General features: G+C 40.7%; 1 protein-coding gene across 2 annotated transcripts in view; it reads right to left on the bottom strand.

Moving 5' to 3' along the window:
• THSD7B (thrombospondin type 1 domain containing 7B) overlaps nt 1-13,950 on the bottom strand; it is a 630,645-nt gene that overhangs the window by 390,165 nt on the left and 226,530 nt on the right. For both annotated transcript variants that reach the window (XM_075933305.1, XM_075933306.1), the window contains exon 3: nt 4,077-4,887. In XM_075933305.1, the coding sequence (XP_075789420.1) occupies nt 4,077-4,887 (811 nt within the window). The remainder of the gene's footprint in view (nt 1-4,076; nt 4,888-13,950) is intronic.

The raw sequence follows: 13,950 nt of genomic DNA, 5'->3' as shown, positions 1-13,950 counted from the left end.
GCTATCTTCAACCTCATAACACATGAAAGCAGTTTGTGGCCTTATCAATTAAATACAATTTTTGGCCAGAAAAGAAGAGTTCTTTTCTAGTTACAGATACAGGAGAGGGATCCTGTGATGATTACCTGTTGTGTTCTGTTCCTCTGGGGCATCTGGCATTGGCCACTATCGGCATACAGGATACTGGGCTAGATGGACCATTATTATGTTCTTATGTTCATCTGAGGCATCTTTGCAAACATAGGACTGGATTGTGCAATCTCCACTCACATAAATATTTCCAATGAGTACTGCTCACAGGCATAAGTAATGGTTCCATTACTTCAGGAATAAGGAAGGAATCATGGCTAACACTATACAGTCATATGTATTGTAACGTTTTAAAAGTTGAGATCAGACTCTATTTTGATTATCTGGAATTTTTTTTATGCTTATGCAGCCATGAGTCTAATGAAAATGGTGGAATTCTTAGGAAATTCAGGAGCTTTAGGGGGTAGCCGTATTAGTCTGTTACAAAAAAAAAAAAAAAAAAAAAAAAACAGCAAGCAAATGGTCTGATAGCACTTTATAGACTAACAAAACATGTAAATGGTATCATGAGCTTTCGTGGGCACAGCCCATTTCTTCAGATGACCAGAGTTATGATTAGAGGATAAGGAAACTCGAAATAATCAGAAGGGAAGGGGGGAGAAAGATGTTCTGTCGCCCACCCCCCTACCTCTATGCATAAAGTATAAGGAGAAAGGGTGTTAAACCTGAATAGATAAAGATCAAAGGCAGTGGATGGATAAGGCAGGAAGGATATCATTCAGAAAGTAGTATCCCAGAAAGCTCATGATACCATATACATGTTTTGTTAGTCTATAAAGTGCTACCAGACCATTTGCTTGCTGTTTTTTTAGGAAATTCAGCACAGGAAATTCTTAAGAAATTCATGTGGTACTTTCCATTTGCTTCAGTTTTTCTCACCTATAAGATTAAATACACCAGTACCTATTCAATATCCCAAAGAAGAAATCTGGGCCAGGAAAAAGAAAAGGCGAATTTGCTCTTTCCCGTTGTACAACATCAGCTCTGCTTGGGGTAATGCAAATTTGTTTGCTCTTTTTTGTTCGTAAACAAAATCATCATTATTATTGTAAAGAAATGATTCACAGAACCTGTAAGATCTAGTCCATTCCTCAAAGGAAGCTAGAAAATGTCACACAATGAAATGGCATTACTGAATGACGGCTTGGGATATGCTGTAGGGGTGATGTTTTAGCTCTAGTATTATTTGCGCAATATGCTTTGGATTTATGGTTTCTAGTATCAATTTTCATAATTACCAGTAGCAACTGGGTTTAAAAAATACCCTTACTGTGAAATATGCAATAATTGGAGTACTATATTTTGATCTTAATCCCCCACCAAATCAATAAAGGTCTCTTTTTTGTGCAATAATTTTAAATTATGAGTTAGATTCAGGTTCTGATGTCATAAGAAAGTTTGCCAGAAGGAGGTTCCAGTGGTTATACCTGCCCTATAAGAAGGCACCAGGGAAAAATATGGCATGGCATCCCCCAAGCAACTAATATCTCCATTGGCCAGTGATGGGTCAGTAGGTGGGGAGTGCTCCAAGATTCTTTCCCAGGTGTCTGGTTGGCAGGTCTTGTCCACATGCCTAGGATCTAATTCAACACCATATTTGGGGTTGGAAAGGAATTTTCCCCTAGGTCAGATTGGCAAAGACCCTGGGGTAGGGGAGGCTGCCTATCTCTGCAGCATGGAGCCTGGGTTACTTGCAGATTTAAGCTAATGTAAACAACAGTGGATTTTCTGTAACTTGAAATCTTAAAATCATGACGTGAGGATTTCAGTAACTCAACAAAAGTTTAAGGGCCTATTTCAGGAGTGGGTGGGTCAAGTTCTATGACCTGCAGTACACAGGGGGTCAGACTAGATGACCAGGATCTTCTCTTCTGACCTCAAAGTGTATGAGTCTCTGACCATGAGGTTCTATGGCAACCCAGCTATAAACTAAACCTGCTCCCTCCCCCCACAACATGGAAGCCTGAATGGGGAATATAGTGTAAAAACTCTTTCTTCCTTTTCTTGCAGTGAATCTGCCAATGGATACTTAGTGGTATGCAGTGGTGTCATTTAACTCAGATGTTGTATGCATTGATCATAAAGCGTGGAAGTTAAACATCAAGTAGTCAGTTAACAGGGTCTGCGGGGTCTACACTTCACACTAAGCCCAAACTCTGATTCTGGTTTGAGTCCAACCCCTGTGATTTTGCACTGTGCATCTCAAGCTGCAGACCTGAGTCAGAAGCTCTGAGTACTAAAATACAGACATGTTAACTTGTCTCTCAGACTAGTGTCCTATAGCTATCAGCCCACATTTACAATATACCATGGATGCTGAAAAACAGTCCACAAGCTCACATCACACAGACCTGGGTTTACAATGAAGTGTAGACATACCCTGGAAGTCCACGAGCCAAGTTCTGATCTCACAGGGACACAAAAATCACAAGTAGCACCAATAAAGTTTATTAGGGTAAAATTGGTGTAAGCAAGATTAGACTCAGGCTACACAGAGTCACGCAAAGATGTTAGAAACTGCTGGAATAGTTTGCGCTGACTCTTATTCTAACCAATAAAAACATCTGTACTTTGCTCCAGGTATAATAAAAGCAGGTATGAAAAAGGCTACAGGTTATATTTCATCTCAGTATGTGTGCAAAACTGCTAGTGACATTAATAGAAGCAAAGCACTGAACAAAAAAGAACCCCTTATCTCTCCAATTTGAATGTGAGCGGGTGCCAGGACCTACAGATTACTGAGAAATATACAGAGAGCTAAAAAATTCAGGAGCAAGATTTTTGAAGAACATCTAACGTTACTGAAAAAAAGTATTTTTCAAACTTAAATTAAATGATAGTGTGAAGATATTTTAAATATAAATCTGAGGAGATATTGGAAAAATAAAGGTTTTCACTGCTTTCTGTTCTGTCAGCAGGGCCAACAGCCACCACAGGACCAGGGGCAACGTGGGGGAGGCTGGCTCCACAAGCCTGAGGCACAAGGGGTGGAGCTTCAGGCAGAAGTGGCGGAACCAAGAGCAGACAGCCCTTAGCACCACCCAGAATGTGGTGCCAAGCCTTCCTCCACAGCCCTCACATATTCACAAAGCAGTGCTTCCATGGCAATTCAAAGGGGTCTCGGGCTCCAGCTGCTGCTGCCACAGTAGCTCCAGGCCCCTTTGAAATTCCGGACCTCTGTGTAATGGCTCACTCCTCCCCGCCCCCAATCTGTAGGCCTGTGTACAGTATTACAACATTGACATTAAAATTATAGAAATCCATACCACATAGTCTAAAAACAGTTTAGATAACAAAAAAGCTAACAGAAGTCAACAACTGTGATCACAGAAATATAAGATTTCATTCTCTCCGATATACTCCCATATCATTGGTATCAATAAGAGTTGCCTATTCATATGGAGGCCCATAATTATGCTTAGATGAAAATGGAAGTATTGTATCACTGAACTTTCATTAGCGAAAGTTGCTGGAAATATCAATATCTCAATTGTTACTCTGCCAAAATTCTACACTGAGTTACACCGATGAAATTACCGAGAATACCAGACGTTTTGGTAGGAATGGATTTCGCACATTTGGTCTAACAAAAGTAATAAAAATTGTTCTTGTAGAATATGACATCTGTAGCAAAAAAATTAAATTGGAATTGTTATTACTGGAAAGAAAGCAATACACTTTTACATTTCATTTAACTTAAACAAAAATCAGTTGAGACTTAGCACACACAAAAACAATTAAAAATAAAATGCATGGAAACAAGCACAAAGCATAAAAAGTATGCAAAAAACAGTCCTCTTATGTTGGCTTTGCAAGGAGGGTAAATAAATCACAAAAACAAAGAAAATCCTTAAAATGTGGTTTTAAAACTCAAAATCCAAGTGCCTTTGTATCATGTTACTGGGTGGAACCTGCTTGTTTTCCAGCTTTATAAAAAACTAACCTATTTTGGTAAAATGAAAAGATGAATGTCAAGATATCCTTACCTGAGCATAGCATTTTTCCCATCACTCCTTGTACATCTAATCTGCCTTGTCTGATAACCTATCTCTACATCCCATGGCTTGGAATGATGGTGAGGTTTATAACTATGCAGTTTGAATGTGCTTCGCTCAGCAGAATCTGAACTGAAATCCAGCATAGTTCTTCCAATAACACTGACTTCCTTAAGGTGAGGCAACCTGCATTTACTCCAAGGTCCAACCTGAAGACTATAAGTGTATTCTTCTTCCCCAAAAGTGCAAGTGATAGGAACATCACAGGTTCTTGATTCAGTAAGGTTTGGGCAATTGGAACCACCATAGAGTGGAGGAGAGATAATAAAACGAGTTCTGTGTTGTAGTCTCTTCACACAGTCCTTGCTGCACTCCGACCATTTAGAGAATTCTGATACAACACAATCCCGTGGACATGGTATTAGACAAGCTTGTTCTACAGGTGGGTGAGGAGTGAAATACTCACATATTTCATTGGCAACTACAGTTCTATTCAGTTTCTGAATACAATGCACGCTTCTGTGTTGCAGCCCGTGCTGTGCAGTCACACAATCTGTAGTCCTTGGTTTGACTTCACCATGAGCAAAAGGAACAAGCACACATAGCTGCCATTCTGAAACTTCCCACTCAAAGAGTTCAAGGTGCCAGTCACATACTTTAAAGCAGCTCCTTTGGTTTTCAGGTTTGTCCCTCAGTTCACAATTTGAATGGTGGGTTGTCCAACCTTCTACATGGACACACCACACTGCTCGACTCCGAATACCACCTGACCCGCAGTCACCTATACATCGCCCCCAATGACCTAAGAAAGAAAGAAAATATTGAGCAGAAGGTTAAAATGCCCTTCTAAAGGAAAAGTAAGATATTTCATTTCAGAAAGACTAATTAGAATCAATTGCTGCCACTAATCCATACTAAGAATTCCCATTGACGTTGGTGAGAGTTCTGCAGTGGAATAATAGCAAGATTAAGCCCTACAATGGTATATATCAGTCAGTGTTCCCTATAAGCTGAGTGCTTGGGCGGCCATGTGGAAGAAATTCAAATGCCTCTCAGCTGATTAGCAGAATGCAGACAGTCACCCACAGCCAGCAGCATGTGTTTCTATTGGTGGTGCCTATTTACACATGTTTGGATTCACATAACAAAATTTATTCCACAAACAGATGGAAAATATTAGAGGCAACATGGATTACAGTCTCAGCATACCAATAAATAATTATCATCTTGAACCCACAGTATGCTGAATGCATTCTAAAAGTCAGATATTATTCTATGCCCATTGATATCACTGGGAGCTAAGATAGCCCTTTTCAGAGCTGTGAGGAAAGAAAATGATTAGACCTCCTTTTTCTAATTCTGATCAGTATGGGACACTTTCAATTTCTCATATCCATACAAATTCTCCTTACCATCCACAATTATAGGAAGACAATATCATTTCTGTAATAAAATACATTCTAAAGACTAAAGAAATACAGTAAACTTCCCATAATCTGGCACCTTTAGGACCCAGGGGGTGCCGGATTATCAAATATGCCAGACTATCGGAAGGGGGGGCTATTAGGGGTCTGCGGTGAGGTGGGGGAGGGGATGCCATCCAGACCCCTCATAGCCCCCCTTCCGATAGTCCGGCTCTGCCCCAGGCGTCCCTGATTCACCCGCTGCTGGTCAGTTTCAGCAGCGGCTGAATCGGGGACGCCTGGGGCACAGCAGCTGGGGTGCTGCCAGGTTGGTCCCGTAGCGCCACTCCTCGGGCTGACTCCAGGAAGCCCGGGGCAGAGCAGCTGGTCAGTTTCAGCAACAACTGAATCGGGGATGCCTGGGGCAGAGCAGCTGCGGTGCTGCCATGTTGGTCCCGTAGCGCCGCCCCTCGGTGCTGCGGGACCAACCCGGCACCACTCCAGCTGCTCTGCCCCAGGCGTCCCCAAGAGCAGCTGGGGTGCTTCCGGGTTGGTCCTGCAGCCCCGAGGGACAGCGCTACGGGACCAACACAGCAGCACCCCAGCTGCTCTGCCCCCTGCTTCCCCGATTCAGCTGCTGGTCAGTTTCAGCAGCAGCTGAATCAGGGAAGCCGGGTACAGTGCAGCTCCAATTGTCCAACTGCCCGGAGCACTTCCGGGTTCCCGATGGTGCCGGACCATCAGGAGTGCCGGAGCATTGGATGCTGGACCAATGGAGTTTTACTGTACAAGCATTTCATTTCAATTTTACGCAGAAAAAAATTAATCTATTAAACTGGTTAAAGAGACAGCTGCCTAAAAAGAAAAAAAATATCAGGCTAGACAAAGAAATAAACATTCTTAAAAGGGGCAATTAGTCAGTGGAATGAGCTACATGGTAAGGGAGCTGTATCATCAGTGCTGTCAAAAAGCAGGCTAGATTTTTGTAAAAAAAATCTATAAAAAAAAGATCCTGCTCTTTGCCAGAAGCTGAACTGGAGGATCTGACTTTTCTGACTTTATCTACTATTGAATGTATTATAGGCCAGGTTCTATGAGATGCTTCCTTTGGGAGAAGAGAATGTTCAGCATCTAACAGAAAATGATCCGCACCTCACAAGCATTGAACTTTAAATTACACTGAAGAGAATACACTTAATATGTACTGCATGCAACTGAAAACTACATTTACCATAGCTGGCAGACCAAGCACTGAGTCTATAAGTATATATGCAACTGCATATGCAAACATATCAGAATTGTTAAGTGCAGTTATATGCATCTTATTTAATGAGTTGCCAGTAATGGTGGTTGGTTTTCTAGAAAAAAAGACAAAATCTGCTGTTTCAGTTTTGTTTCATCAAACTTTTTTTTCCCACAGAATAATTGAAATCAAATTTATGCTGTATGAAATTGCTGTCAGCCGGCGGGGGAAAGAAACATGGACTGAATTTGCTATGTTAAAAAAAAAGAATATACCCAACCTGGCATGAGGACTTAGTTATTATTATCTTTCCCTACCTTAGAAAGTTTCCAATACCCAGCTAGTCACTACACTATTTAACTGGTTAGGATATTATGAATACAATATGTATTTGAAAATGCATTGCAACTGCCCTTCAGCTTTAACAGCCCTGGTTGGTAAGATCACTGGATTCATAATGTTAATTTTTAATAAAACTTGGTGCACTTTTTAAAGGGTAAATGGGATGAACCAGACAATTATAGGCCTTTGAGAATGATATCAATCCAGAGCAAGATGTTGAAGAGGCGGATACAGGTATAGCTAAATAGAGAATGAAAGCAGAATAATGTACTTAGTGCAAATTAGCAGGAGAGTATAGGAAAAGAGATCCTTCAAATGAGTGAAGATATTTCGATGTGATTACATTGATAATGTTTACATAGTATACTTAAGAGTTCTGGAAAGTATTTTGACTTGGTATTGCATGACATTTTGAAAGATATAAAAATAACGTGTCATGCCTGACTTTCTGGAGTGGCTCTCAACCATGAGTACTTACTTCATGGAAAGTTGTCAAAAGCACCCTAAACTGGTGATATATAACTAGATTTAACCAAGCCAGCAACCAGAATGAACACCAAGATCACTATAATGATAATCTTACTCACGTGATAGTCTTATCAATAAACTAGGCAAATACAACTTAGATGGGGCTACTATAAGGTGGGTGCATAACTGGCTGGATAACTGTACTCAGAGAGTAGTTATTAATGGTTCACAATCCTGCTGGAAAGGCATAACAAGTGGGGTTCCACAGGGGTCTGTTTAGGGACCGGCTCTGTTCAATATCTTCATCAACGATTTAGATATTGGCATAGAAAGTACGCTTATTAAGTTTGCAGATGATACCAAGCTGGCAGGGGTTGCGACTAATCTGGAGGATAGGGTCATAATTCAAAATGACCTGGACAAATTGGAGAAAAGGTCTGATGTAAATAGGATGATGTTTAATAAAGATAAATGCAAAGTGCTCCACTTAGGAAGGAACAATCATTTTCATATATACAGAATGAGAAGCGACTGTCTGGGAAGGAGTACGGCAGAAAGGGATCTAGGGGTTATAGTGGACCACAAGTTGAATATGAGTCAGCAGTGTGATGCTGTTGCAAAGAAAGCAAATATGATTCTGGGATGCATTAACAGGTGTGTTGTGAGCAAGACACGAGAAGTCATTCTTCCGCTCTACCCTGCCCTGGTTAGGCCTCAATTGGAGTACTGTGTCCAGTTCTGGGCACCGCATTTCAAGAAAGATGTGGAGAAATTGGAGAGGGTCCAGAGAAAAGCAACGAGAATGATTAAAGGTCTAGAGAACATAACCTATGAGGGAAGACTGAAGGAATTGGGTTCATAGAATCATAGAACTGGAAGAGACCTCAGAAGGTCATCAAGTCCATCCTCCTGCTCTAGGCAGGACTAATTCCAACTAAATCAACCCGGCCAGGGCTTTGTCAAGCTGAGACTTAAACACCTCTAGGGAATCCACTACTTCCCTAGGTAACCCATTCCATTGCTTTACCACCCTCCCAGTGAAATAGTTTTTCCTAATATCCAACCTGGACCTCTCCCACCACAACTTGAGACCATTGCTCCTTGTTCTACCATCTGTCACTACTGAGAACAGTCTCTCTCCATCCTCTTTGGAACCTCCCTTCAGGAAGTTGAAGGCTGCTATCAAATCCCTCCTCACTCTTCGCTTCTGCAGACTAAACAGACCCAAGTCCCTCAGTCTCTCCTCATAAGTCATATGCTCCAGCCCCCTAATCATTTTGGTTGCCCTCCGCTGGACCCTCTCCAATTCGTCCACATCCTTTTTGTAGTGGGAGGCCCAGAACTGGACACAATACTCCAGATGCGGCCTCACCAAAGCCGAATAAAGGGGAATAATGACATCTCTGGATCTGCTGGCAATGCTCCTCTTAATGCAACCTAATATGCCATTAGCCTTCTTGGCTACAAGGGCACACTGTTGACTCATATCCAGCTTCTTATCCACTGTAACCCCCAGGTCCCTTTCTGAAGAACTACTACTTAGTTTGTTTAGTTTAGAAAAGAAAAGATTGAGTGGGGACATGATAGCAGTTTTCAGATATCTAAAAGGGTGTCATAAGGAGGAGGGAGAAAACTTGTTCATCTTGGCCTCTGGGGATAGAACAAGAAGCAATGGGCTTAAACTGCAGCAAGGGAGGTTTAGGTTGGACATTAGGAAAAAGTTCCTAACTGTCATGGTAGTCAAACACTGGAATAAATTGCCCAGGGAGGTTGTGGAATCTCCATCTCTGGAGATATTTAAGTGTAGGTTAGATAAATGTCTATCGGGGATGATCTAGACAGAATCTGGTCCTGCCATGAAAGCAGGGGACTGAATTCGATGACCTCTTGAGGTCCCTTCCAGTTCAAGTATTCTATGATTCTATAATAGTCTTACCATAGAATAATAGATAGTCCACTTGGACTTTCCAGTCTATCTTGCGACCCAATGATGACAAAGGGTCAGTTACGACAAAAATTAAAACATAGGTTGCTTCCAGTCCCAAGAAACTATTCACTTACTTCAGATTAATTGGTGCCCTAGATCCTACACAAAAGACAATGTCTGTAGACAATCCTGTAATAAAACTATCTAAAGGTTTATTAACTTTCCTATTGCTTTTTCCTAGTTATTTACAGGTTAAAGCAAGCAAACATACAAATGAATGAAATGCAGTCTTAAAAGTGATAGAAATCTAGCCGTGTTAGTCTGGTGTAGCTGAAACAAAAAACAGGATTATGTAGCACTTTAAAGACTAACAAGATGGTTTATTAGGTGATGAGCTTTCGTGGGCCAGACCCACTTCCTCTGATCAAATAGTGGAAAAAATTGTCACAACCATATATACCAAAGGATACAATTTAAAAAAATGAACACACATGAAAAGGACAAATCAAATTTCAGAACAGAATGGGGATGGGGGGGAGGTAAATGTCTGTGAGCTAATGATATTAGAGGTGATAATTGGAAAGCTATCTTTGTAATGGGTAAGATAATTAGAGTCTTTATTCAAACTTAGGTGTAAAGTGTCGAATTTAATCATGAATGACATGTAGTCTTAAAAGTCTTTTGAAGCAGGATGCACGTAATCAAGTCGTTGAGAAAATGCCCTTTCTGGTTGAAATGGCAAGAAACTGTTTTTTCTTTGTGATCCTGTCTAATATCTGTTTTGTGGGCATTGATCCTTTGGCGAAGTATCTGAGACGTTTGTCCAATGTACATAGCAGACGGACACTTTCGGCACATGATAGTATAAATTATATTTCTGGATGCGCAGGAATATGTGTTCTTGATCTTATAACTCAATTGGTTAGGTCCAATAATGGTATCAGCAGAGTGAATATGTGGACAAAGCTGGCAATGGGGTTTGTACCAGGGTTGGTGTTAGTGGGGTATGTCCTGTGGTTGTTAGTAAGAATCATCTTGAGGTTAGGTGGCTGTCTATAGGAGACTCTGGGTCTGTCTCCCAGAGCCTCTTGGAGTTTAGTATCGTGTTCCAGTATAGGCTGTAGTTTATTGATAATGTGTTGGACAGATTTAAGTTGGGGGCTGTAGGTGATGACAAGTAGTGTTCTATTGTTGGTTTTCTTGGGTCTGTCTTGAAATAGATGGTTTCTGGGTATTCGTCTGGCTCTTTCAATTTGCTTTTTTATTTCTCCGGGTGGGTAGTTGAGGTTTATAAATGCTTGATAGAGATCCTGAAGTTTCTGGTCTCTGTCAGTGGGATTAGAGCAGATGCGGTTGTATCGAAGGGCTTGGCTATAGATGATGGATCGTATGGTGTGTTCTGGATGGGAGCTGGAAGCATGTAGGTAACTGTATGAGTCAGTGGGTTTTCTGTAGAGAGTGGTGTCTAATTTTCCATTGCTGATTTGTACTGTGGTGTCCAGGAAATGGATATCTCGTGTAGAATGGTCCAGGCTGAGATTGATGGTGGGGTGTAGGTTGTTAAAATCTCTGTGGAATGTTTCCAGTGTTTCTTGGCCATGCGTCCAGATCATAAAGATGTCATCGATGTAGCGTAAGTAGAGAAGGGATAAAAGGGGACGGGAGTTGAGAAAACGTTGTTCTAGGTCAGCCATAAAGATATTAGCATACTGTGGGGCCATGCGTGTACCCATGGCTGTGCCGCTGATCTAGAGATATAAGTTGTTCTCAAACTGGAAATAATTGTGGGTGAGAACAAAGTTACATAGGTCTGCTATCAGGTTGGCAGTGGTGTCCTCTGGGATAGTGTTTCTAATTGCTTGTAATCCGTCTTCATGTGTGATGTTGGTGTATAGCGCTTCTACATCCATGGTGGCAAGAATGGTGTTATCCGGGAGGTTATCGATGTTTTGTAGTTTCCTTAGGAAGTCAGTAGTATCTCGGAGATAGCTGGGGGTGTTGGTTGCGTAGGGTTTGAGAAGAGAGTCTACACAGCTGGATAAACCAGTAGTGAGCGTGCCGATACCAGAGATGATGGGACGTCCGGGGTGTCCAGGTTTATGGATTTTGGGAAGCAGATAGAACAATCCTAGTCAGGGGTCCGAAGGTGTTTCTGTGTGGATTTGTTCCCGAGTAGCTGTAGGGAGGCTGTTAAGGAGACAGTGTAGTTTCTTTTGGTATTCCGAGGTGGGATCAGAGGAGAGAGGTTTGTAAAATGTGGTGTTGGAGAATTGTCTGGTTGCCTCCTGGTTATAGTCGGCCTTATTCATAATGAGCACAGCACCCCTTGTCAGCTGGTTTGATTATAATGTCCAGGTTGTTTTTGAGACTCTGGATGGCATGGTGTTACCCATTACAAAGATAGCTTCCCCAATTATCACCTGTAATCATTAGCTCACAGACATTTACCTCTCCCCCCCAATCCCCTTCTGTTCTGAAATTTGATTTGTCCTTTTCATATGTGTTCATTTTTTTTAATTGTATCTTTTGGTATATATGGTTGTGACAATTTTCTTCCACTATTTGATCTGAGGAAGTGGGTCTGGCCCATGAAAGCTCATAACCTAATAAACCATCTTGTTAGTCTTTAAAGTGCTACATAGTCCTGTTTTTTGTTTCAGTAAAAGTGACAGACATGTAGTGAATCAAGTTAAAGTGCCTTTCAGGGTGGACACAGGAAGTAGCTTCAATCTCTGATTTCAGTTGGGCATCTCTGGCCCTCAGAGTTCAAATTGCAAAGAGATCGAATAATATCCCGTGTCTTTGTTTTATTTCCTGCATTAGATTTCCATGCCCATAGGATGAGCTTCCTTGCACACAGCAATTGTTAACAGACCAACTGCATCTTGGTAATACTTTGTATTGTGATATTCCTTGATAGACTATTTGATTTTGATAGTGTTTCTGGATGAAGTGGTGGGAGGGCATACTTTTCATCTGGATTCACAACTTTTGAGCAAATATTTCCAAAGTTATAAAACAAAACTTTAATATTTCCTTATAGCATGGAATTCAGAGAAAGATTAACGCATGCAGCAATTTACAAAAATTCTAAAGCCTAAACATAAAATACATTCTTATAAGATTAATACACTAATATCATTGAGTGGTCTGGTTTCCAGCTATGAATTTACCAGTTTTTGGCTAATGCCGCAGCCTTGGTAAGAGCTGACACCCGGCCTGCTGGCATCATAGCCCACATTAAACAGATTAAACATTTGCTAATTGATAGGTCTCAAAATGTAATTGTCAAGGGGGGAAACAGTCGTCTAGCAGGTGTGATTTCAGGAGGGATTAAATGTTTTATCTCCACACTATTTAGCATTATCTAAATTTCATTATCTGGAAAAAAACATAAAAACACTAGAAACTAGCAGATGAGGCCTGTCGTTGACTGGGCAAAGTAAAGAAATTAAATATATGTAATAGAATTTTTAATTTAAAAGGGAAGTAAAGGAACAGTTTTAAATTTGTATGAGATCAACTTCAAATATTATTTATTTTACTGAATAATTACCATACATAGTAAATTGGAATCAGAAACTCATAAAGTTTCCATTACTCTGTCTGTAAAGAATTTGAATGATTTTGTGATTTGTAACAGTAAAAATTTTCTTTGCACTAAAATGACAGTTGAAGAGGCAACTCAATTTTAATTTTGTTAGCAAATATTTTTATCAATTCTAATCACAATAGTCAGGGCTTGACGATCATGGTGAAAACCACTCATCAGCCCCGCACTGCGCATGCGCGAGACCCACACCGAGCATGCGTGAACCACTGGTGAATGGGGCGACCGGCTGAAATCTACTCGCCATCAGCGAGTAGGTAAGCGGATTTGTCGAGCCCTGATAATAGTCATGACTTTTTTCTGATGAAAAACAAAGATAATTATGTTAACCTTTCACCCAGCATTTTTCAGTGTAAAAAGTAGTGCATTCAGCTAATTTAAGTGGCAGGACCGTTTATGCAAAATTTGGTATCTGTAGCTAATCACAAAGTATTATTTTATTGTGCACAAACAAATCCACAATCAAACTCTTGGAAATGCCGTTGATTCCAGAAAATCTGGATACTTTGATAAACTATAAGTAAGCAAACAACATACATTTTGATACACCTAAATATAATTATAAACCTCTGGGAATAAATAATGTATGGATCATAATTACAGAATGAGAAACTCTACCCTGGGATGCAAAGACTTTGAAAAAGATTTGCATATTGCGGTGGATAACCTGGCAAACATCAACTCCCAATGTAACACTGTCCATAAAAGCTAACACAATCCTAGAAGGCTTAAAAAGGGGACTCTTAAGTAGGGGAGAGGCCATACTACCTCTGTTAGGCTGTGGTTTGCCTACTAATGGAATTCTTTATCAATTTTCATGGCCCACTATTTAAAAGAAAGGTAATGCTAAACTGGAAAGGGCCATGAAAGTG

Source organism: Pelodiscus sinensis, chromosome 7 (assembly GCF_049634645.1).
Source record: "Pelodiscus sinensis isolate JC-2024 chromosome 7, ASM4963464v1, whole genome shotgun sequence".
Taxonomy (NCBI): domain Eukaryota; kingdom Metazoa; phylum Chordata; order Testudines; family Trionychidae; genus Pelodiscus; species Pelodiscus sinensis.
The sequence above is the reverse complement of the archived record's forward strand: the minus strand, read 5'-3'. Positions and strand labels throughout refer to the sequence as shown.